Raw genomic sequence first — 26,388 nt, forward strand, 5'->3', positions numbered from 1 at the left:
TTACATTATTTTCACTGGAGTTCCTCTTTAAAGAGAACCAGAGACGAAGCACCCTCATGTATTTTATTACATTTATCAGTGGGAACATGACAGTAAACACCTACCCTGCTTTTAGTTTTTATTCCTCTCAGTCTAATCTATCTGTTATCAACTGTGATAAGAATCCACCGACTGATTCAGTCGAGGTTTGACCTGGAATCATTATAGCTGAGCCACTCTTCTGTTGAGTCTTTTCAAGCCCAACCCTGCCACCTCCTGGCCCCCTACTCAGAGCTGTTGACATGGGAGGGGCTGCTGCTGCTGAGAAAGAAGCTCTGACACACACAAGTGTATCTGTGTGCAGTGTGCAGCCAGTCATTATCTACTGTATGCAGTTTCATTTCTATGAGAGACACTTCCTACAGGCAGCCACACAGCATACCAGAATAATGAAAGCAGACAGATGAAAGCCTGCAGCAGCCCTGCTTGTCTATAGTCTTATATAGCCTAGACAGCACATCCAGAACAGTTTATAACCTGGAAGCAGAAGAAATATAAGCCGGTGGCCATATTGGATATTTCCTGGAGCAATAATGGTTAAAAAACACTCAAAAAGGCACACCAGAGTGGCGAAATTATCAGATAGAGCATTTATTCTTTACAAGCTATCAACTGATATGTTTATTTTGTGTGAAACGTTCCATCTCTGGTTCCCTTTAAACAATGTGGCCCCGTTCACATTGAGCATAAAAAGGTCAGTTTAGCAGAGCTAAATGGACTGGAGGTGAACAGATCCTATGTGAATCGATAGGATTTGTTCACATTACTCCGTTAGAACGGATCCGTTCGGCATAACCCAGGTTTTTGGTCTGCAGCAATTTTTTTTTCCTCCCCCGGATAGACGCGTTTGTCACGTTGACCACGTGGAACGGAAGGTCACAGATCAAAAACGAATGACTATTAAAAGCTGATCTGTTTTTCCACGGATCCGGTTTTGATCCATCCAGTGTGAACCGAGCCTTAGCAGGGACAAGCTTTTAACTTTAATCCACAAATCAGCAAACCAAATACACTGCATCATTGATGACCTCATTTTAAGACCTTTTAACAACACTTACGTAAAAGTGCCCTGACACTTTAAAATGGACCATGACAGCCAAAAGATCAGACTTGCGCGCTCACTCAGCAGGCATACAGGAGAAGCAAACGCCCATATTAGCAGCCAAATTGACGCTTGATCATTTACAAGAGGATGCACCCTATATTGACTTTTTTTTAACTTTTATTAAAAAAAAAGTAAATTTTCCACCTTACATACAACAACCATTTTCATCCTGTAGACAAAAGGGAAAAAAAAACTCCTAAGAACATGCTGTCCAAAATATAAATCCCCTTTTAAAGGACCACTATTGCGAAAAAATTTAAAATGTAAATTCGATGTATATGTTACGGCCAGAACCCGAAGTGTGGCCACTTCTAGTTCTGGCCGGCCACTTCGGGTTCTGGCCGGCCAATATGCGAAGTGGCCGCAGCGCTGCGGCCAATGTGAGAAATGGAATGTTTACAGCCGTCTCGCCCGGCCAAATTGATGACAAACTTGCTTAATTTTAATGAAATGTAGCCGGCGGCAATGTCATAGAATAGATGAAGCCGCCGGCTTTCGCGCACTGCCTCTCCCCGATCCCCCCCTCCCTCCTCTCGCCGCCGCCTCCCATTACAATACGTAGCAGCCGGGCGGGGACATGCAGCCGGAGAGTCGTTCGTCGCAGCAGGGGCAGCAGAGCGGGGGAGGCTGCAGACATCGCTTCTGCCAGCACCCCGCTCTGCAGGAACGGCAGGATTCCCCTGCCGCGACGAACGACTCTCCGGCTGCATGTCCCCGCCCGGCTGCTATGTATTGTAATGGGAGGCGGGGAGAGGAGGGAGGGTGGATCGGGGAGAGGCAGTGCGCGAAAGCCGGCGGCTTCATCTATGACATTGCCGCCGGCTACATTTCATTACAATTAAGCATCATCAATTTGGCCGCGGCGAGACGGCGTCAACAAAACATTTCTCACATTGGCCGCAGCGCTGCGGCCACTTCGCGCATTGGCCGGCCAGAACCCGAAGTGGCCGGCCAGAACTAGAAGTGGCCACACTTCGGGTTCTGGCCGTAACATATACACATAATAAGAAGTACGTTTCTTTCAGGTTAAAATGAGCCATAAATTACTTTTCTCCCATCTTGCTGTCACTTACAGTAAGTAGTAGAAATGTGTCAGAACCAACATGTTTTGGTCTAATCCATCTCTTCATAAGGGATTCTCAGCATGGCCTTTTATTCTTTTATAAATCTACTTTTTGAAAAGTATTTATATAAAGATGCCGGCCAGCCTCCTTGCTCGCTGCACAGGGTTTTTTTTTTAGCTGTTGGAGGGAGCAACTGACATTCACTAAGTGCTTTTGTAAATAAAGAAAGCCCTGAGAATCCCTCATGAGGAGAAGAGCTAGTCCAAAACCTGTCGGTTCTGTCCGATTTCTACTACCTACTGAAAGTAACAGCAAGGTAGGAGAAAAGTCATTTATAGCTCATTTTACTCTGGTAGAAATGTACTTCCTAATTTGTATGTTTAGACGTATTTTCAATTTTACAATTTTCGCAATAGTGCTCCTTTAAGAGACATCATTGAATAATAGTGTCATCAGAGGGAGATGCTAGTGCTGGCTATTTCACCTAATTGCTAATCCTTTGCTTAGTGGGACTTTGATCTCTCTCTCTCTCTTAAATGGCATCTGCTCTAGTTTAAAGCCAATTATTAATGAAATAACAGGGATGTGAGCCAAATGGCTGGCTGGCTCCATGTGTGTATATATAGTATCTTTATGTAAGTGTCTGTGCCTACTCATAATCTGCTTCACAAATTGCCACAAAAATACAAGCTTTGTTTAACAGACCGGTATCCAAGCCATCTTCCAGTGCACAGCCATTTTGTTCGCAAGGAGAACATACGGTAACGTGACTCTGCATTGCAAGCACGCCAATATGATCATAAACGTTTCTGCTGTAATAAATCTTATCTCAATCAGCCTGGCTCTATTTGGTACACACTGCTGACCAGAAGGAACCTTGTCATCGCCCCTCCCACATTCCTAATCCTCACTGATTGGCTGAGGGCAGTTCAGTGTGACAGGAGGCTGAGAATTAAAATACACTAAGCTGCTAAAATACGATCTATGTTAAGCTCAAACGTGTTTACAAAGCAAGCTTGATATGACAGTGCAGTTTCTTGAAGGAAAAAAAATAGTAACTGAGGAAATTACATTAGGATTGGCTTCAGTCAGAGGCAGTAAAGATGGAAAATGCCTGAAACAGAATTCTCTCAATTTACTGAAATCAAAATGTGGACAGTACAATACATATGTTATGTAAGTAGAACAAGTATTTTATCTACTTATAGATGTGATTTTTTTTTTTTTTTTCCCCCGGGATAGTATGGCTGTCCCTGCTGCTTTAAAGAGAACCCAAGGTGGGTTTTACGAATCCTAATTGCATACAGAGGCTGGGTCTGCATATAATGCCTAGCCTCTGTTGCTATATTATCTCCCCCTGCCCCCCCCCCCCTGGCCCCCCAAAATAAACCGCCGTGCTAGTGACACACAGCGTGTCGTCAGCAGGTGGTTTACATGTATACTGTTATTCTCGGCGCACCCCCCCCCCCCCCGCCTCCTCTATGTCGCCGATCCCCGCTGATTGGAGGGAAGGGACGCAGGCGGGGAGCGGCGACATAGAGGAGGCGGGGGAGCGGCGAGAATGACAGTATACATGTAAACAGACTGCTGACGACAAGCTGTGTGTCACTAGCACGGCGGTTTATTTTGGGGGGCATAGCAGAGCGCAGGGGGGGCAGGGGGAGATAATCTAGCAACAGAGGCTGGGCATTATATGCAGACCCAGCCTCTGTATGCAATTGGGATTTGTAAAACCCACCCCCGGTTCTCTTTAAGACCACCAGTGGGAACAGAGGCTGTTTATGCCATTATACAGTAAATCAGCTTGATATAAAATGCATGGGTAGACATAGAAATGGATGATTTTCTATCTGTTCTGCAGGTTGTGGGTTGAATAATTCTCCGGTTGGGCTGGCAGCTTACATTCTGGAGAAATTCTCCACCTGGACAGATCCGGCTTTTCGGGACTATGAGGATGGCGGTCTGGAGAAGTACGTACAGAAAATACATGTGTGTGTGTGTGTGTGTGTGTGTGTGTGTGTGTGTGTGTGTGTGTGTGTGTGTGTGTGTGTGTGTGTGTGTGTGTGTGTGTGTGTGTGTGTGTGTAAGATTCCCATAGCCAATGATTCTTGAAAGTGCTGAGAAATACTTTGTTTTCATTGGTAGTGGCATGTGATGTCTGCAGTGGACTGGCAGGCTCTCCTTTGCATAGGGCCGGTTCAAGTAACAATTGGGCCCTAGGGCAAAATTAGCCTTGGGGGCCCCCCAACAGACCCCCCCCCCCCCGACCAAAAAGCGTCACTAGGGGCCCTTTGTTGCAGCTAAATTTCCCTCCTGGGCCCCTGAGCTGGCTGCTGACCCTCCCCCCAATCACCTCCCAACTTAACTGCTCCGTAGGACCTCTGCAGTGTCTATGTCAGTGTAGTGTCTTACCTGCCAGCCAGCACAGATGAGACGCTACTCTGCCAAAGACTCTGCAGAGTCCCTGGGGAGTCAGGGGTTATTGTTTTTAACTTATTGTTGTGATGTATGGATAAGTCCCTAATAAAGTATTACTTACTACATTAAGATGATAGTGTGATTTGATATAATATTTTTATGTCATGTTACTGACTATCCTCAGAGGAGCTAACAATCTAATCCTACCATAGTCCTAGTCCAATGTCCAACCTTATTATTATTATTATTATTATTATTATGTATCTATACAGCACTGACATCCTCGGCAGCACTTTACAGAGTACATAGTCATATCACTGACTGTTCTCAGAGAAGCTCACAATCTTCCATAGCAGCTCTGGAGCAGTCGAAAGGGCCAAGATGGGATCTAACCATCCCCATGCCAGTATTTGGTAGAGTTGGCCACTTATTGTGTACAGAGCTGGGCCAGGCTTGGCCAGACTCTCCATCTGCCTCCATATTTGGTGTCACAGTCTCCTCTCCATCTTATGTGATATTTTTGCTTTATTTCAGAAAATACACTTTGGACGATCTTCTGACCAACGTTATGATTTACTGGCTGACCGGCTCCATCGTCACCTCCATGAGACTCTACAAAGAGAACATTGGAAGAGGAATCGGCGTGGCCAAACATGAGAAGTAAGCGAAACGTGAAACAATGGCGATGAATACATTTTAGCATTGCCAAAGCAAAACAAAACATTAACGTGTGTGTGTGTGTGTGTGGGGGGGGGGGGGTTGTGGGTATAAGGGACGGATATAGGTATAAGGGAAGAATATAGGTATACAGTCCATAGGAGGGTGGAGGATGTAATGGATGGTATGGGGGGATGAGATATATAGTCCATAGGGGAGGGGGGTATAGGCATACAGTCCATAGGGGAGGGGAGTATGGGGTTATACAGTCCATGTGGTATCATGTTCCTCTCAGTTGGTGGCAGGCAGTGATATATCGGGCTGCTATTTGCACAGTTTTTTTTTCCTCTTCACCCAGTAGGATATAGAGTTTCCTCTCCTCATCTGTGGAGGTGAAATCTGGGATGTGGGCGGAGAGTCTCTGGAAGTGGGCGGTCCTCAATGGTGTATATTTGCTGCAGTGTAGCAGGAAGTGGGCCTCATCCTCCAGGACCCCCTGGTCACATTGCCTGCACAGTCTCTCCTCCCGGGGCTTCCATGTCTGTCTGTGTCGTCCTGTCTCTATCTCCAGGTTGTGGGCGCTCAGACGGTACAGGCTCAAGGCCTGTCTATCTTTGTGGTGGTGTAGCCTCTCCAGATATGGAGCCATTGTGTACTCCCTCTGTAGTGATTGGTAGATAGTGAGTTTCTGGGAGTTCTTTATGTCACTTCTCCATTCCTCTATGTATCGGTCCTTGCAGCTTTCTATCATTCCTTTTATTTGGGCTTTTGTCAGACTGTGTTGGTGGCCTTGGCTGGGCTGGCTGTTGACGCTTTGTTTCAAAGCGCGTGGTATGGCCTCGCCCCCCTGGCTCAGTGAGGCTTTATGGTGGTAAGTGCTGGGGCTGCTGCTCTGTATATGCGCCCAGTATGAGAGCGCCCTCTGCTGGATAGTCAGCCATAGTGGTAATCTGCCTTGGTCTGCCCAGCAAGCTGAGTTCGAAGTGCTGAGATGGACTTGGAGAAGATACTTGCAGAACTCTAGATGGAAGATTTCTGCTCTTCCTCCCCACTCCACGCTCCCTCCCCCTTCTCCACGCACATCCCCCTTCTCCACGCACATCCCCACGCATGCACCCTTCTCCTCTTCCCACACTTTACTTTTCCCAAGCATGCTTCCTCCTCTCCCCACTTCACGTTCCCTCTACTTCCCCACGCCCCTAAACCCCCTCCCTACACACTTCCCCTCCTCGCCATACGCTCTCTCCCCTTCCCCAGCGCACACTCCAGCCCTTTCTCACCAGACACTCCCTCCACTTACCCACGCCCCTAAACCCCCTCCCTACATACTTCCCCTCCTCTCCATACGCTCTCTCCCCTTCCCCAGCGCACACTCCAGCCCTTTCTCACCAGAGACTCCCTCCGCTTTTCCACGCTCCCTCCCCTTCTCCACGCACATCCCCACTCCCCACGCATGCAACCCACCTACACACTTCCCCTTCCCACGCATTCTCCCCCCTCCAATTAAAGAAGCATGCTGCTCATCCCTCCCCCACTCCATAATACTATACACTCCTCCCTCACTAGATAATACAGTCCATGCTGCTCATTCAACCCCCACTCCACAGTACAGCACATGCTGCTTCTAACTCTATAGTATAGTACATGCTGCTTCCCCCTCCCCTCTCCATATTGCAGTACATGTTGCTACTTCTCTCCCTCTCCAAAGCACAGTATATGCTGTCCCTCTATGTCTCGATCTCCATAGCACAATACATGTTGCTTCTCCATCCATGCTGATCATCTGTCCCCTTCCCCATAGTAAAGCTGCTTTTACCTTTCCTTCCTTCTCTATAATACACTGCATGCTGTTCCTCTTACAGTACAGGGACTGCTTCATGTCCCCATTTCCCTTTCCATAATACAGTACATGTTGCCCCTCCTGTCATGCATATCTGTCAGGGATTGCCTTGCAGTCACATCAGTCTATGAGCTATTGTCCCATCGGTACACCGCTGTATACGAGTACTTAGAATACTGTAAGGAGACTGTGCTTGTTTCATTGTTCACTGAACACTGCGCTCTGCTGATGTCTGTCACTGAACACTGCGCTCTGCTGATGTCTGAACACTGCGCTCTGCTGATGTCTGTCACTGAACACTGCGCTCTGCGGATGTCTGTCACTGAACACTGCGCTCTGCTGATGTCTGTCACTGAACACTGCGCTCTGCTGATGTCTGTCACTGAACACTGCGCTCTGCTGATGTCTGTCACTGAACACTGCGCTCTGCTGATGTCTGTCACTGAACACTGCGCTCTGCGGATGTCTGTCACTGAACACTGCGCTCTGCTGATGTCTGTCACTGAACACTGCGCTCTGCGGATGTCTGTCACTGAACACTGCGCTCTGCTGATGTCTGTCACTGAACACTGCGCTCTGCGGATGTCTGTCACTGAACACTGCGCTCTGCGGATGTCTGTCACTGAACACTGCGCTCTGCTGATGTCTGTCACTGAACACTGCGCTCTGCGGATGTCTGTCACTGAACACTGCGCTCTGCTGATGTCTGTCACTGAACACTGCGCTCTGCTGATGTCTGTCACTGAACACTGCGCTCTGCTGATGTCTGTCACTGAACACTGCGCTCTGCTGATGTCTGTCACTGAACACTGCGCTCTGCGGATGTCTGTCACTGAACACTGCGCTCTGCTGATGTCTGTCACTGAACACTGCGCTCTGCTGATGTCTGTCACTGAACACTGCGCTCTGCGGATGTCTGTCACTGAACACTGCGCTCTGCTGATGTCTGTCACTGAACACTGCGCTCTGCTGATGTCTGTCACTGAACACTGCGCTCTGCTGATGTCTGAACACTGCGCTCTGCGGATGTCTGTCACTGAACACTGCGCTCTGCTGATGCCTTTCACTGAACACTGCGCTCTGCTGATGTCTGTCACTGAACACTGCGCTCTGCTGATGTCTGTCACTGAACACTGCGCTCTGCTGATGTCTGTCACTGAACACTGCGCTCTGCTGATGTCTGCCACTGAACACTGCGCTCTGCTGATGTCTGTCACTGAACACTGCGCTCTGCTGATGTCTGTCACTGAACACTGCGCTCTGCTGATGTCTGTCACTGAACACTGCGCTCTGCTGATGTCTGTCACTGAACACTGCGCTCTGCTGATGTCTGTCACTGAACACTGCGCTCTGCTGATGTCTGTCACTGAACACTGCGCTCTGCTGATGTCTGTCACTGAACACTGCGCTCTGCTGATGTCTGTCACTGAACACTGCGCTCTGCTGATGTCTTTCAGAGTACCAGTGAAGGTCCCCACAGGCATCGCCTCCTTCCCCAACGAGCTGCTGCATTGTCCTCTCATGTGGGCCAAGCTCAAGCACACCAACATCGTCTCCTATAACTACCTGCCCCGAGGGGGACACTTCGCCGCCTTTGAAGAGCCGGAAATTCTGGCAAAAGACTTTCTACAATTTGTAGCAAAAGTGGAACAAAAATAACTACAGCCTAAATAACAGAATACTGGAGACCACATAGAGGACCCCCTCTGTACAGAAGACCCTACTACCACAGCTTTCATACTATTGTCTGCCTGACTTCTCTCTGCATTGTTCTACAAAAATAAGAATAATTATCTCGTTATAGATTAGAAGCAATTTTTTGTACCTTTATATCACATTTGGAGATCTAAAAAAAAAAAGTATTGGGAAACAAATGTATTCTTTTTGAAACTGTAGTATTTTTAGAACAGTTTTTCTGAATAAAAAAAGTGCTTTAAAGGTAACCTGAACTGAGTACAAATATTTAAAATAAACACATGATGTACCTGCAAATGAATATCACATACTTACTTCGCCTTCAGATCCTCTCAGAAGCTCACTATTTTCTTCTTACAATGATTCCTTCCAGTTCTGACTAGATCTAGTCGTTTTTGTCTCTCTGGAAGCTGTAGGCCTTAGGGCCTTTTTTCACAATATCAGTTGCTGTCAGTTATAACTGAAAAGACAAATGATGTGCAAGGTAATGTCAATGTTTCCCTATAGCTCAAGCAATACTACAGGTTAATGGAGTGCTGACCCCGAAACTGTCACGGGGTCATCACCATATTTAAAATGGACAGAGAATGCCATAAATCACAGTGGACAAACAGGACACTGGAGAGAAGAAAAACATTGATGAGTAGACTATGCGGGAGGTACGGTAAGTATGACGTGTGTATGTATGTTTTGATTTTTTTAGTTCAGGTTTGCACTAAGGGATAGCTTAGCACAGAATTAAATTAAAAACGGGAGGAGCAGGCATGCTTAGTGGGCTTTCCTCATGCCCACCGCTCCCCCCCCCCCCCCCCCGTTCTCCTCTGGTACAGCCTAACAACCCCCTGAACTTACTTCCTGATCGGGGTGGTCGTGTCTGACTGCGCAGGCGCTGCCCGGCAACACGTCCCGGTTGCGGGAACAAGGATGTGCGTTGCCGGGCAGCGCCTGCGCAGTCAGACACAACCATAACAACCAGGAAGTAAATTCAGGGGGTCGTTGGGCTGTACTGGAGGAGGACGGGGGGAGCGATCGCATATCTCCCAACTTTTTGAGATGAGGAAGTGGGACACGTAAGCCACGCCCCTGTCACACCCCTGACCACGCCCCATCACACCACTAGTCACGCATGCCATAAAGATTTCAGAAGAAAAATGTTTTATAATTCAACATTTTATATTAACATTTTAAAATGAGTAATATATCAATCTAAAGGATGGGAATAAAGTTTAAAGTCAATCAAACACATTTTTTTGGTAGAAAAATACATACTGTATATTTACATAGAAAGAGGGACAAATGAGTAGGACAGAGGGCTCCCAAAGAGGGACTGTCCCTCCGAAAGGGGGACAGTTGGGAGCTATCCGGTGGGCATGAGGAGAGCACACTAAACATGCCTGCTCCTCCTACGCCCCCCACTCCTTCCCAGTTTTTAATTTAATTTTGTGCAAAGGGATTCTTTAACTGTATCTCCATCCACAGAAATAGAATGAATGACCCCACATACAGTACAGTAGCAGCTGGGCTGTTACATTGGAGCTTGCGCCATCTAGTGTCCATTTTGAGTTCACTCATTCGAAAAGGGGCCATTAATGGTGCAAATTTTGTTAAGCAATCAGACTATTCAGAGCGCACTGTATAAAAGTAGAGAAGCTGGTGGACGCAGTCGATCCTGAATGAACCCGTTATCGATAGTCTCCTTAACTAGTTACCATTCCTGGATGTAGATTCTACGTCCAGGCATGAAAGCCACCGTTGCGTGGTCCCGTACATGCGTGCGTGCCCCCTCCATACATGCACGTGACTGCAGGTAACACTTATGTCACCCTTTCAAAAGCGAATTATTGATGCTATTGCAAATGGCAGCAATCATTCATTTAAAAGTTAAAAAAAAAAAAAAAAAAAAAAAGTTAAAAGTTTTTTTTAAAAAAGTAAGTAAAAAAAAAAAGTGGCAAATACTGTCATATTATCAAATATATAGTGGTGGGGTTTTTTTCTACAATGAGGTTTTTAACCCCTTCCTAGCCTATCAATTGCTTGTGTCACCTGTACTTGGCTTATAGATGCATACACTCCTCTGTCCTCCATAGCGATCAGATGCAATTGCTATGGCTACAGTTCGGGGACCCCAATGCTGTACAGATGCTGTTGCCTAGCGATTCATCCTAACGATCAGATCCGATCGCTATGGATGCACAGGCTAGGGATAGTGGTCCGCCGCATGCCCAACTAGTAACGGATTAAGGCATAGGTGGTCTTTTAACCGGGAAGAGACAATGAATATATTTTGAGGTAAGAAATAGTGGTACGTGTAACATGAAAATTAGCAGGGGTGAAACCTTAAAATAATATGCATTTACTACATTCATTTCTGTTTCGTACTTGCCTATAAAAAAAATTATTTTATTACCCGGAGAAAGCCGAAATTTTCCTGTAAATAAAAATGGCCAGGAACCTATACTGGTTAATGCAAATGATTGATGGGCATGGCAGATTTTTTTTCATAGATATGATTGTAACCTGAATTCTTTAAAGGACTACTGTCGGGGGTAGGGGTAAAAAGAGTTGAACTTTTAATGGTCCCCCACAGATGTCCTGTGCCCGCGCAGCTACTCACCGATGCTCTAGTCCCTGCCTCCGGTTCACTTCCAGAATTTACGACTTTAAAGTCGGAAAACCACTGCGCCTGTCTGGCCACGTCCTGACCTCATCGGGAGCGTACTGCGAGGACATGGTTGAGCAGGTGCAGTGGTTTTTCGACTTAAAAGTCGGAAATGGGACTGTAGGCAACACTGCAAAAAAAACACTTACCCAGCTAAACTTAATAGCTAGAAATAAAAGACACAGGACACTCCCAGCTGGCATTTTAAGGCCGTGGCCATCTTTATTTATATTCAATTTAACGTTTATTTTTTTAATAAGTAATTGGGTTTAAGTAAATCAACTTTATTAACACATACATATATCAATACGTGTAATTCAGGTGCATATCCGAGTACCACAGTCCAGATATGTTTAATTGGGTAACAAACTCAAGACCCCAATTACACTGACCATGTCTCCAGGCATGACATAAGTAAATAAAGATTGACCACGACGACCCTTTTGGACAAGAGGGGTGTGGGAGGGTGGGGAGCTCACCTTATAGCCACGGAGGTGACAGGCAGCTAGATAGCTGGACGGACCTTTCTTATATAGTCCTCACTCAATCCTGATTGGTCAGGATAAACTACTTTGACCCATGCAACACCTGGTAGAGATGACCTTACCTGACTGCCCAACCAATCACAGATCTCTAACCTTAACTGACATCGCATTTGTAATTTTTTTTCTATGCTGCACCAAATTTCAGCCAATCAGGAGGCAGAGTACCTCACAGAGGGAAAATACAATTCCCTGTCATGACAGAAAACCTGCATGAATAAGTAAATTGTGACCGAATTTAACTTTGCAGGATTGCCACAGACCCATGTAGGGCCTGCTTTAATATTAGGCCCTATTTTATTCTGGAAGTGACCTGGAGGCGGAGACCGGAGCAACAGTGAGTGGCTGCGCGGGCACAGGACATCTGTGGGGAACCATTAGAAGCCCCAATTAAGTTCAACTTTTTTTTTTTTTTTACCCCTGTTCAGTACTCCTTTAATGCTTTCTTCCATCCACACCTCCAGTCACTCCTTCATCCTTCCAGCCACACCTCCACTCACTCATTGGTTGCACTTCCAACCACACCTTCATTCGCTCATTGGTTACACTTCCAGCCACACCCCTAGTCAATTCTCTGTCTCCCTTGCAGCCACACCTCTAGTCACTCATTGGTTATACATCCAGCCACACCTCCAATCACATCATCAAGCTTCCAGTCACACCTCCATTCACACTTCCAACTTTAGAAAGGGATAATCAGAAGTGGAAGTTACCTGGTTAACTTGTTCTACTTATTTCAGTATAACTGTTCTAAGCTGCTTACAATCTGCATTACATTTACCGTAAAGACAGGTCAGAATTATTTGCATGAAACCTGAAATAATTGGCACCTTTTCACTGTTAAAGTGTGCCGGAGATAAATAAAACAATGATTTATACTAACCTGGGGCGTCCTCCACCCTCCTGTACTCTGGGCTCCCTCTATGTTCATCCGTTCTGCCATTGTCTACCCTGGTAAAGTCCCCAACTGAGCATGTGCAGCCCTGGTCATGAGTCTACTTGATTGCCCTCCCAGCACAGCCAAGGCGGAAGACAGTCTACAACCAATCGGTTTAAGACTAACGGAAAGCCTGTCGGGGAACGCGGATACCGCAAGGAGACCGGGAAAGCTCTATAGGACTCAGAGCCTTCTCTCTACTTAGGTGAGTATCTGTTTTTAATTTTATGTACACTTCAGACTCCCTTTAACCTTTCCCAAACTATAGAAAACTAACAGTTTAGTGCGGAGTTCCTCTGTGCGCTGCCTGGCACAGGAAGTAGAGCCCATGTTAATGATGAGCTGTCCTGCTTTTAGCAGAACACAATGTCTCCTCCATGTAATGGCCATTTATGGAGAGACTGTACACTAATTATAAACAGAGAGCGATTCTCCTAATGTAATGGCTGACCTGGGACCCCGGCTTGGCACCTAACCAGCCTGCCGGAGGAACATCTAAACACTGATGATGATTAAACCCCAGGATTTGTATACAGCTCTGCTCCAATCACTCCTCCATTGTTTAGCCTAATCGCATTCTCTTTTATCAAAGTACAGCATACCCAGCAAGCTCATGGTGAACCAGAACTCCCAGGAGTGTGTAAGGGGCTACAAAGGGGTAACAGTAAAAAAGGGCGCAGGAGGCTAGTGGACAAATCGGGCGCCGCCATTCACTCCTATAATAAATATCGTTTAATGGGCGCCCGATAGGAAAAAAGGGCGCCGGAGAAAAATAACGTTTTAAAAGCGGCGCCCGGAGACTTAATGTTTTATTACTGCTTCTCATGATTACACATTATTTAATGATTTATACATTTTTAAATATTATTTTTAAACGAAAAACAGTACAATATTTTTTTTCAAACATTATTTTTAAACGAAAAACAGTACAATTTTTTTTTACATTATTTTTAAACGAAAAAACCAACAGGGGGGTCTTAGGTTTAGGCACCAACAGGGGGGTCTTAGGTTTAGGCACCAACAGGGGGGTCTTAGGTTTAGGCACCAACAGGGGGTCTTAGGTTTAGGCACCAACAGGGGGTCTTAGGTTTAGGCACCAACAGGGGGGTCTTAGGTTTAGGCACCAACAGGGGGGTCTTAGGTTTAGGCACCAACAGGGGGTCTTAGGTTTAGGCACCAACAGGGGGGTCTTAGGTTTAGGCACCAACAGGGGGGTCTTAGGTTTAGGCACTAACAGGGGGGTCTAGGGGTTAGGGGTAGGTACAGGGAGGGTAACTTAGGCACCAACAGAGGGGGGTCTTAGGTTTAGGCATCAACAGGGGGGTCTAGGGGTTAGGGGTAGGTACAGGGAGGGTTACTTAGTAATTTTTTTTTTAAACGTTATTATACGTTTCACTATTTAAACGAAAGATTAACGTTTTTACAATTGCCGATTTAATGCACATTATTTAATGATTTATAACTTTATAAAACATTAATTTTAAACGAAATACAGTACAATACATTTTTAAACGTTATCCATGCTTATCGTTTAAAACCCCGCGCCCTTTTTTCCCAGCGCCCCTTTTTAACGTACGCCTCCACAGGACCCAAAAGGCCCTATTACTAAAATGCTATGAAAAACAGAAATTTGCCTTCTTAAAAATGAAGGTATTGGCGATTAAAGTAAACCCCCATTTGCATTAAAAAATGGCTGCAAACACAGATCTGGGCTCCACAAAACGAAAAATCGCTAAAGTAAGGCATATAGCATTTCTACAGGGATTGCGACTGTGTTATACGTATGGAAACGCAAAATCGCTGTAAAAATGCCTTGTGTTTGTGACTAGGATTGTGATTTTTCAGTGTGAAATAGCCCTTAGACCTCGTTCACATCATAATGCGCAGATTGCCATGCGATTGGAATGCAAAGGGTACGATCGCACGCCATCTGCGTTTCCATGTGTTGCGTGGCTGATACCATTCACTGTAGTGAATGGGGCAGCCATGCGTTTTGCCAAAAAATGCGTACAGCAGTGCGATCATGCATTGCAAAGCTATGCAACGCATGTAATGTGAACATCAGACAGCACTTCTGATGTTCATGTGTGTCTGCCTCCGTACCTGTTGGCGAAATCCGGATGTATACAGCAAATACGGACAGATACAGCAACTGTGATTGTGTTAAAAGTAAAAAAACAAAAACAAAACACTGTAAAAGGCAAACTTGCTTGCTAAAGAAAATTGGCAATTGCTAGTAATTACGTTTGGCAATTTTCCGTTTTTCCGTGTAAAACAGCCCTTATGCTGACTTTTGCAAGTAAAGTTGAAATTATGCATACTACTCAAGCACTTGTAAGTCTGGAATAGATCATCCCTTGTCTGAAACTACAAATCGTTTTGGCATGCAGTTTTCACTGCAGATATTCAGACAGTCAATGACGTATTTAGAAGGGAAAAAGGATTAGGCAAGTTTTATTTATCAATAATCAAACATCACTATAGAAACATAAAAACAATTAAAACAGTCATACCGCCTGTAGCATCAGTTATAAATAGCATGAAAATATTTGCATAGGTATTAAAGAGACACTGAAGCGAAAAAAAATGATGATATTATGATTTGTATGTGTAGCACAGCTAAGAAATAAAACATTAAGATCAGATACATCAGTGTAATTGTTTCCAGTACAGGAAGAGTTGAGAAACTCCAGTTGTTATCTCTATGCAAACAAGCCATTAAAGAGACTCCGTAACAAAAATTGCATCCTGTTTTTTATCATCCTACAAGTTCAAAAAGCTATTCTAATGTATTCTGGCTTACTGCAGCACTTTATACTATCACTGTCTCTGTAATAAATCAATGTATCTTTCCCCTGTCAGATTTGTCGGCCTGTGTCTGGAAGGCTGCCAAGTTCTTCAGTGTTGTGGTTCTGCTATGAACTCCCCCTTCCAGGCCCCTCTATCTTCTCTCTTATCTTTTACAAGCTGGATAAATCGCCCTCTGAGCTGGCTGGGCTTTTACATACTGAAGAATTACAGACAATGGCAAAGCTGTTTGCAGGAAGAAACAAGCAGCCTGAAACTTCAGTGCATGAGAACAGGGGGAAAGAAACACACAAATGATCTCTTGAGATTCAAAAGGAAGGCTGTATACAGCCTGCTTGTGTATGGATGTATTTTCTATGTGTGGACATACTGTACATCAACCTACTTCCTGTTTTGGTGGCCATTTTGTTTGTTTATAAACAAACTTTTTAAAACTGTTTTTAACCACTTTTAATGCTGCGAGGAGCGGCGAAATTGTGTCAGAGGGTAATAGGAGATGTCCCCTAACGCACTGGTATGTTTACTTTTGTGCGATTTTTAAAAATACAGATTCTCTTTAAGCTCTCCGACTAAGTTAGTCGTGGAGAGGGCTGTTATCTGACTTTTATTATCTCAACTGTTCCTGGACTATTTACTTTTCCTCTGCTAGAGGAGAGGTCATTACTTCACAGACTGCTCTGAAAGACTCATTTTTAATGCTGAGTGTTGTGTAATGTGCACATATTATAGAATGATGCAATGTTAGAAAACACACTATATACCTGAAAATAAAAGTATGAGAATATTTTCTTTGCTGCTAATCTTCTAGTAATTATTCATAGTACACAACCAATTCACTATATCATATTTTTTTTTTCGCTTCAGTGTCACTTTAAGCACCCAATAACACTAATATATAGTTGATAAGCAAAATCACCCAGAGGTGCTCAATGAAGAGCTACCTGCAGGGTTTGAACCCGGGGTTTCCGCGGCAATTACGCCGTTTTATCAAAAGCAGGAAGTTCCCCCTGCTCTTGATAAAGCGGCGTAATTGCTGCGGAACCGGTAGAGACATCCGCCCGGGGTCCTCTCTCTTTCCCTACCTGCCTGTTGCTTGCGCCCTAATCCGGATAAGTATATTGCCTTTCCTTCACTTGTCTCTCTAGTGCAGTATCATAGTCACAGTATTTGGTTGTGTATGTTTCAGCCTCACAGGGTTTGTGTGCACTTTGTATTGATCATATTGCATCTGATTACTATTGCATCATATTGATGGCACATTTTTGATCTCACTTTTGTTCATTATGACATCTGTCACTTGGTACTACTATCACTATAATCACTACTTATAGCTATATACTGAACCCGGGTTCAAACCCTGCAGGAAGCTCTTCATTGAGCACCTCTGGGTGATTTTGCTTATCAACTATATATTAGTTAATTGACTAAAATTACCATCTTTTAAATCAATGTATTTTTTACTTTCAAATGTTATTGACCACTTCATCCTTCAGTGTTTTTTCACCTTATGCATCTGAGCAACTTTCACCTCTCATTAATTCACCAATAACTTTACCACTACTTATCAAAACGAAATTATCTATATCTTGTTTTTTCTGCCACCCTTTAGGCTTTCTTTGGGTGGTACATTTTGCTAAAAAATATTTTATTCTAAATGCATTTTAATGGGATTATTAAGAAAAAAGTTTTTGGCCGTTATAGTTTTAAAATAATACATGCTACCATAATTAAAACCCACATTTTATTTGCGCATTTGGCTCAGTTATAATGCCATTTAAATTATATCCCTATCACAATGTATGGCGCCAATATTTTATTTGGAAATAAAGGTGCATTTTTTTCAGTTTTGCGTCCATCACTATTTACAAGCTCATAATTAAAAAAAAAATAGTAATATAGCCTCTTGACATGCATATTAAAAAAAGTTCAGTCTCCAAGGTAACTATTTATGGGGTTTTAATTGTAATTTTTTTTTTTTTTATTAAAAGTTTTATATGGGTATTTTTGGGAGAGTGGGGGAAGTAAGTAGCTAATTAGAAATGTAAGTGTGGGTATGTTTACTAAAAATATGTTTGTAGGTGTAATTTTACTATTTGGCCTCAGTCATTTTTTTTTTCTAGGCGTACTGTAAGCGTACTAGTTACGCTTACAGGAAGTAAAGAGCGGATGTGTAACTAAGAACAATCGCGGCTTCTCATAGAAGCCAGTGATCATTGTAACGGCCTCAGATCAGTGAATGGGAACTGCATTTCCATTAATTGATCTCCGGGCTAACGAGCGGCGGCAAGAACGCGTGTGAGAGTGCACGGGATCGGCAGCAGCAGGGGCAGCTTTTTGGACGTAGCGGCTATGTCCAAAAGGCTTAAGTAGTTAAGAAATAAAACTACTGATGATAGAGAGGGTCAGTGTGGTTTGAATGATAAAACAACAGCTTTTGCTTTTCAATTGTTTGTGACATGCGTGACTGGGGGTGTGGCTGTGAATAGATAGAGGTGGGGCAGGGGTGTGTTCTAAAGTGTCCCTCTTTCTTAACTTAAAAAGTTGGGAGATATGATTTTTGTACTTGTGCTCAAAAAATTCCTTGTACGATATCCTGTACTTGGCGAATAAAATCTTTTCTGATTTCATGTTTATTTTCTCCACACCTTGTGGGCTTTCTTCTAAATATCAGATTGAATGATCCCATCTAAGAAGAACATTGTACCGTTAATGGCCAAGTTGAGTTGTGTGTACAAACAGCTGCAGAGGACATACTGTATATACAGAGGCTGATATTGGCAATGACAGTTATGAGACATAAGATCTCCCATATAACACAGCGACATATGGGGACACCCCTCATTATACACCTGTTCTCCTGACCCCGGCACCCTCCGGCTGTGAGCGGTAACTGTATGGCTACAGCTGTTACTCTGTAGTCGGGGTCGCTGTAGCACAGAGTACAATAGACACATTCTCAGCTTTATGACTTAATCCAACCCGGATCCCGCTAATTGGGAAACATATGGTGCCGAGAGGCCTTCTCGTCTTTCATTGACTGTAACTGTAGACTGCATGGTCTGCGAGCGTTCTGTGCAGATCCTGCTTATGTGGCAGCTGCAGTGCTACACATAGAGCACACATCCTAATGCTTCATCCACATACGCTACAATCTATTACACCCCAGGGTCCTGGGCTTAAAGGGACCCTTGGGCAATATAAAAATAGCAAATTAAAATAAATTACATCATCAAAGGTTGCCTTCGGTGAGATCAAGGCAGCAAAATTTGTTTTTGCGCATCTAGGAGTATTAGGCGCATTTTGCCTGGACACCTGCAGGGGGCGCATCCACCGCCATCTGTCAGCTGTTCCCATGTAAAAGTCGGACACATACTAGCTATCGGCGCAGGTGGTCATGTCTGTCTGATGTCACAAGTCACAGACACACATCACATGGAGACACATCAGAGCATGACCGCAGTCAGACACGAGTCGGTTTCTTGCAGCTGAGTGACCACATTGTGTGTGAAACTCTGCCATTCAGCCATGGTAAATTGCAGCAGGAAAGCACCCGGTGGGCAGCAGTTGCGAGGCTGATCTGCGCGACAAGTGCTCATTTAGCTGCTGGGCATGGGTGGCGCTACACTGGGGCATGCTGGGTCACTGCCCCCTCCGTGAATCACTGCGCCCCTCAAGTAACATACAGTTAACTGTTTCAAGTCTCCAGCAGCATACACTGAACAGGATAGGGTCTGTAAAAAGCTGGGGCAAGCATGCCCATGTTGATTATAAGCTAAAAAGTGATTTTTTTTTTTACTCGCTCCAGACTCTCTTTAAGTAAACCAAGGGTTCTATCTATTTGCCATAAACACCTTACAATCCTTGCAAAATCCCTTGTAATTACTGTAACTGGATGTCACTTATATATGCAAAAAACTTTCTCTACCTCCTTCTGATTGTTTGTTCTAACATAGTCAATCAACAGGAATAGAGACTTAAAAAAGAAGGCTTACAAGCATTGCTTTGTCCCTCTGCAGGCTGACTACTGTGCATGCCAGCACAGCTCCTCAATCACATTGTCTAGGCCAGAGGCTGCTTGGTAGAAGGGGGGAGGGAGTGTTAGGCTTTATGGGGGAGGGGGGGTTCTTGCCTAGGCTTTAAGTAAGCTTTATACTAGTGTTGTCCGGATCATGAACGATTCGGATCTTTGATCCGAATCTATTTTGTGAGTCGAATCATCCGAATCATCAAAATGAGTGATTCGGATCGCAAAGGGGGCGGGGCCAGGAGCGACACGCCCCCTGTCAGCGGGCAGCGGGGTCCTGGAAGCAGAACAGAGATGGATCGCTCTGTTGAAGGGGAGGCAGCCTTGCACAGCCACAGGTAGATGAGAGAGAGGGGACATCGATGCCACTGCCAGATATGTGTAGAGCACACATACTGGCTGAAATGTGCTGCTCATTATAGGCTGTTCCGTAGTTGTGCACAGTGAACACATTGGAAACTTTTGGCACAGCTCAATAACGTTACAGGCAGCATGCTGGGCTAGGACAGGGCAGGCACTGTGATTGCTGTGCAATATGATCCTCCTGCACTGCTCTATACAGCTGCACTTCACTTCTGGGAATGCTTTGGGGAATGGGAGTTGGGAGTGTACAGATGGATATATATACATATAGGTGAAATATATGTAAAGCATATGATTGCAGCATGTGGGTATTGCGTGCAAACAAACATTTCTGCTCTCTGCTCGCCCCGCCTCCCTTCTCTGTCCACTCCCTGCCCTCTGTCCATCTTCTCCCCTTCTCTGTGTCCCCTTCTCCTGTCCTGCTAGTCATTTCACCCCCGAATGCTTCCCTTGTAAAATGATCCGAGATTCGGATCAAAGATCCGGATCTTTTCAATGATCCGATTCGAATCATCCGGATCATTGAAAAGATCCGAACTTCGCATCTCTACTGTATACAGGGTGGTGCTCGAAAGACTGGCCTTGCTATTGTCACATGCATGTGTTTACAAGCAGGCGCGGAGCTAGGCGGGGTCGGGGTAGGACAAGTGCCCCGGGGCGCCGGGTCCCCAAGGGCGCCCAGCTGAGCTTCGGTTTTTGTTTTTTTTCTTGCGGGGGGGGTGAGGGGAGCAGCGCAGAGAAGAGAGAGAGCTGTGCGGACGGTGGGGAAGGGGGGCCATCTCCCCCCTCCTTCCCTCACCTTAGGTGCTCTCTCTCTCCCTCGCTGTCCCCTCCAATGTCTGTCCGGTGGCTGGCAGCGGCGGGCGGAACTCACCTCCGTCTCGCTCCAGCGCCGGCCGGAAGTTCGGGTGCGCAGCCGCTGCTCTGGTCTGGATCAGACCAGAGTAGCGGCAGATCCATCCGGCGCTGCGACGAGACGGAGGTAAGTTCCGCCCGCCGCTGCCAGCCACCGGACAGACATTGGAGGGGACAGCGAGGGAGAGAGAGCAGCTCTTCTCTGCGCTGCTCCCCTCCTGCTGGGGAGGGGGACACCTGGCTGACCTGGCTACCTACTCTGGGCACCTATACCTCTGGCTACCTACTCTGGGCACATATACCCCTGGCTACCTACTCTGGGCACATATACCCTTGGCTACCTACTCTGGGCACATATACCTTACCCCCGGCTACTGGCTACCTACTCTGGGCACATATACCCCTGGCTACCTACTCTGGGCACATATACCCCTGGCTACCTACTCTGGGCACATATACCCCTGGCTACCTACTCTGGGCACATATACCCCTGCCTACATATATTGGGCACATATACCCGTAACTACATATACTGGGCATATACCCCTGGCTACCTACTCTGGCCACATATAACCCTGGCTACCTACTCTGGGCACATATACCCCTGCCTACATATAATGGGCACATATACCCCTAACTACATATACTGGGCATATACCCCTGGCTACCTACTCTGGGCACATATACCCCTGGCTACCTACTCTGGGCACATATACCCCTGCCTACATATATTGGGCACATATACCCCTAACTACATATACTGGGCATATACCCCTGGCTACCTACCCTGGGCACCTATACCCCTGGCTACCTACTCTGGGCACCTATACCCCTGGCTACCTACTCTGGGCACCTATACCCCTGGCTACCTACTCTGGGCACCTATACCCCTGGCTACCTACTCTGGGCACATATACCCCTGGCTACCTACTCTGGGCACATATACCTCTGGCTACCTACTCTGGGCACATATACCCCTGGCTACCTACTCTGGGCACATATACCCCTGCCTACATATACTGGGCATATATACCCCTGGCTACATATACTGGGCATATATACCCCTGGCTACATATACTGGGCATATATACCCCCTGGCTACGTGGACTGGGCATATATACCCCCTGGCTACATATACTGGGCATATATACCCCTGGCTACATATACTGGGCATATATACCCCTGGCTACATATACTGGGCATATATACCCCCTGGCTACATATACTTGGCATATATACCCCTGGCTACATATACTTGGCATATATACCCCTGGCTACATATACTGGGCATATATACCCCTGCCTATATATACTGGGCATATATACCCCCTGCCTACATATATTGGGCATGTATACCCCTGGCTACATATACTGGGCATATATACCCCCTGGCTACGTGGACTGGGCATATATACCCCCTGGCTACATATACTGGGCATATATACCCCTGGCTACATATACTGGGCATATATACCCCTGGCTACGTATACTGGGCACATATACGCCTGACTATATATACTGGGCACATATTATTCTCCTGGCTACATATACTGGGCATATATACCACTGGCTACATATACTGGGCACATATATCTCTGGCTACATATACTGGGCACACATACCCCTGCCTACATATACTGGGCACATATACCCCTGGCTACCTGTTCTGTGGACATCTCTACCCCTGGCTACCTGTTCTGGGGACATCTATACTGCTGGCCACCTATTCTGGGGACAACTATAGACCTGGGGCTACCTATTTTTGGGGAACCACGTCAGATTGAGTGTATTTTGGAGAACTGCTGCCAGGTGAGAGGTGTCTACCATATTAAGGGGGCATTCTACCTATTTATGTGAAATGCTGTCTATTTATGTGACTCATGACTGCTGAATTTGTCTTTTTGGGGGCCTCATGGTTACTGAATTTGTCTTGTTGGGGGCCTCATGATTTGTTGGGGGCCTCAAGATCGCTGAATTTGTCTTGTTGGGGGCCTCATGATTGCTGAATTTGTCTTGTTGGGGGCCTCATGATTGCTACATTTTTCTTGTTGGGGGCCTCATGATTGCTGAGTTGGTTATGTTGGGGGCCTTATGATTGCTGAATTTGTCTTGATGGGGGGGGCTCATGATTGCTGAATTTGTCTTGGAACATGCTAGAAGGTACATACTGAGGGAGGGTGGGTGAGCGTGAGCCTGCTAACCTCCATATACATTTGGCTCCACCCATAACCACGCCCACATTTAATATGTGACCACGCCCCTTTTTGGCGCGGCGCGCGCTTGACTTTGGGGGGGGGCGCATTAATAGTCTTTGTCCCCGGGCGCTGAAAATCCTAGCTACGCCTCTGTTTACAAGCTGACGCTGGCTGGTCCCCGTGCCCCTCTTCCTCAATCCCTGCTGTGCGTTTGCTCTCACCGGCTTTATTAAAGCCTGTGTCACCTGTAGTTGTTGCTGAATGGGTAAATATTTCATACCTAAATGCACAGGCTTCAATAAAGTTAGAGAGGACACATGCAGTAGGGATAGAGCAAGAGGCGCATGGGGACAGGCCAGCCATCATTTACCTGTATACTTGCGGGCAGCTGGGCATACTGCTTATTGTTGGTATTCTCTACTTGACAGATTTTATTTCATAATGAAAGTTGGCGTAACTTGGGGGTGTGGCCTGTGTTTAGGGGCGGGGTTTAGAGCACCATATCATCTGTGCCTATAGGCTCCTGAGCTGTAAATCCGGCCCTGCAGATTGTGATTCGATTTCTGCATGAAATCGGTTCACCATCTGTGAAGCTGCCGCTGCCCCCCCTGCCAGCTATACATTACCTGCTCCGCCAGCGTGAGTCCCCTGGTCTCCGCTGTCTTCTTCTCCGCGCTGGGCTCCGAGTCCGGCTAGCTTCACTGAACTTCCTGTCCGGGGAACAGTAGAGGGTGCTCTACTGTTTAAACAATCTGCCAGGACAGGAAGTTCAATGAAGCCTGCCGGACTCGAAGCCCAGCGTGGAGAAGGAGAGGGCGGGGACACACGCCAGCGGAACAGGTAATGTATTGCAGCTAGCGTTGGTCGTCTGGCATTCGAACGCCGCTATCGACGCACTCCCGACCCGCCGGCGATCGAGCAAAATCTTCCGCACAGCCGGATCGACGGGAATCGACGGGAACGATTGATTTCGGACGGAAATTGATCGTTCTGTCAGCGTTTGTGCAACGATTTCACAGCAAATTCGATCACAGTGATCGAATCTGCTGTATATCGGTGGGAAAATCGTTAGGTGAATGGGCCCGTTTATTTACTGGCAGGCAGACATAAAGAGGGCATTACATTTCTGCAGAGTCAGTGAAACGAGGCCGGAGTACAAACTGCCAAAATCTCTGCAGTGTTCATATCCAGCACTGCACAGGGAAACAATCTCCTCTGCGTGGCCCATGTATTGTATTATACGCTAGCGAAAGCCAATTGAGCCTCATCTTGTATTTATGTGGAGGAAATTTTATATGTATACTGTGCAGCCATCCTGCCTACATGGCTATTCAGTACCTGTACAAAGTGTTATTTTCTGTGTAATAATATTGCTGGGATTTGTAGTTCTATGAAATTCAGCTCTGAAACAGTTGATAGTTTGCTCTGCTTGCACTTTCCCTCCTACATCTAGGTGGAGAATTCCTCTCACCAATAGGAGAGCAGCTTTTATACTGTGGAGATTTTCTAGCCAGTGAGAGAAAGTCTTAGCTCAGAGAACAGGGAATTTGCTAGAAACTGGGAGAGTGAGCCTGAGCTGAGAGATCTGGGGGTTTACACAGAGTTCCACTCACAGAAATGAACCGTCTAGGGCAGGGTTTTTCAGCCGGGGTTCCATGAGAATCCCTAAGGGTTTCCGCAGCATTTTGTTTCTTCTGTGGAATGGATTGGTCCCGATTTCCCCCTCCGTGGGACAAAATAGTCCCACTCGTCCTCTGGTGCGACCGGCGGATGGATTCAATCCACGTGAGGACGTATTTGCAGCAGTGATGAAGACGACTGAGACAGAGGTCGTGGCAGCTGGCAGTGAGTATCTTCTTGCGGTGGAGCATGTTAGCGTGGAGGGGGGCTGATAGCTGGCCCTTGGAGTCTGTGCAGCTGGTTTACCCAGGCGGCAGCACGGGACTCCAGCACACATACACACACACACTGACACCTGGAGACCTATTCCTGGCTACCTATACTGGGGACACCTATGCCTGGTTACTTGAACCGCATTCACCTATGTCTGATTACCTATTTTAGGGACACTTATGCTTAGCTAACCTATACTGGAGTGCACATATGCCTGGCTACCTATAATGGGGACACCTATGCCTGTTTACCTATACTGCATTCACCTATGCCTGAATACCTATACTGGGGGCACCTATGCTTAGCTAACATATTCTGGAGTGCACCTATGCCTGGCTACTTATACTGGGGACACCTATGCTTAGCTAACCTATACTGGAGTGCACCTATGCCTGGCTGCCTATACTGGGGACACCAATGCCTGGTTACCTATACTGCATTCACTTATGCCTGGATACCTATACTGGGGGCACCTATGCTTAGCTAACCTATACTGGAGTGCACCTATGCCTGGCTACCTATACTGGGGACACCTATGCTTAGTTAACCTATACTTGAGTGCACCTATGCCTGACTACTTGAGTACATATTATTTCGGAGCCACTCAGTTCATCGCGGGGAGAGCCGAATGACGGCTCTCCCTACTGCCACTAAATTCACAGGCGGCGTTAAATACTATTCCCCCTCCGAGTTGTCGCAACTCGGAGGGAGATGTAATTCGGGGTCTGGCAGCCGCAAGAGCCCTGAATTACTGCTATGCGGGGCGCGCATCATAGCATTGCTGCTATGATGGCGCCCAGCTTCGGCGCTTGGCTCTCAGAGCCACGCGCCAAGATGAACTGATTTGTGGCTACGTATACTGGGGACACCTATGCCTGGTTACCTATACTAATTTCACCTATTCCTGGATACCTATACTGGGGCACCTATGCTTAGCTAACCTATACTGGAGTGCACCTATGCCTGGCTACCTATACTGGGAACACCTATGACTGGTTAACTTTACAGCATTCACCTATGCCTGGAAATCTATGCTGGGGACACCTATGCTTAGCTATCCTATACTGAAGTGCACCTATGCCTGGCTACCTATACTGGGGACACCTATGCCTGTTTACTTATACTGCATTCACATATGCCTGGTTACCTATACTGGGAGCACCTATGCCTAGCCACCAATAGTGGAGTGCACCTATGCCTGGCTACCTGTACTGCGTTCATCTATGCCTGGTTACCTTACCTACACTGGGAGCACCTATACTGGGGCGCACCTATGCCAATTTATATGTGGGGT

General features: G+C 46.2%; 1 protein-coding gene across 1 annotated transcript in view; it reads left to right on the plus strand.

Moving 5' to 3' along the window:
- EPHX1 (epoxide hydrolase 1) overlaps positions 1 to 9,066 on the plus strand; it is a 60,341-nt gene extending 51,275 nt beyond the window's left edge. Inside the window, exons 7-9 of the mRNA XM_068232863.1 lie at positions 4,070 to 4,178; positions 5,161 to 5,286; positions 8,581 to 9,066. Coding sequence (XP_068088964.1) covers positions 4,070 to 4,178; positions 5,161 to 5,286; positions 8,581 to 8,782 — 437 coding nt within the window. The 3' untranslated portion in view covers positions 8,783 to 9,066. The remainder of the gene's footprint in view (positions 1 to 4,069; positions 4,179 to 5,160; positions 5,287 to 8,580) is intronic.
- The last annotated feature ends 17,322 nt before the right edge of the window (positions 9,067 to 26,388 follow it).

This window comes from Hyperolius riggenbachi, chromosome 4 (assembly GCF_040937935.1).
Source record: "Hyperolius riggenbachi isolate aHypRig1 chromosome 4, aHypRig1.pri, whole genome shotgun sequence".
Classification (NCBI taxonomy): domain Eukaryota; kingdom Metazoa; phylum Chordata; class Amphibia; order Anura; family Hyperoliidae; genus Hyperolius; species Hyperolius riggenbachi.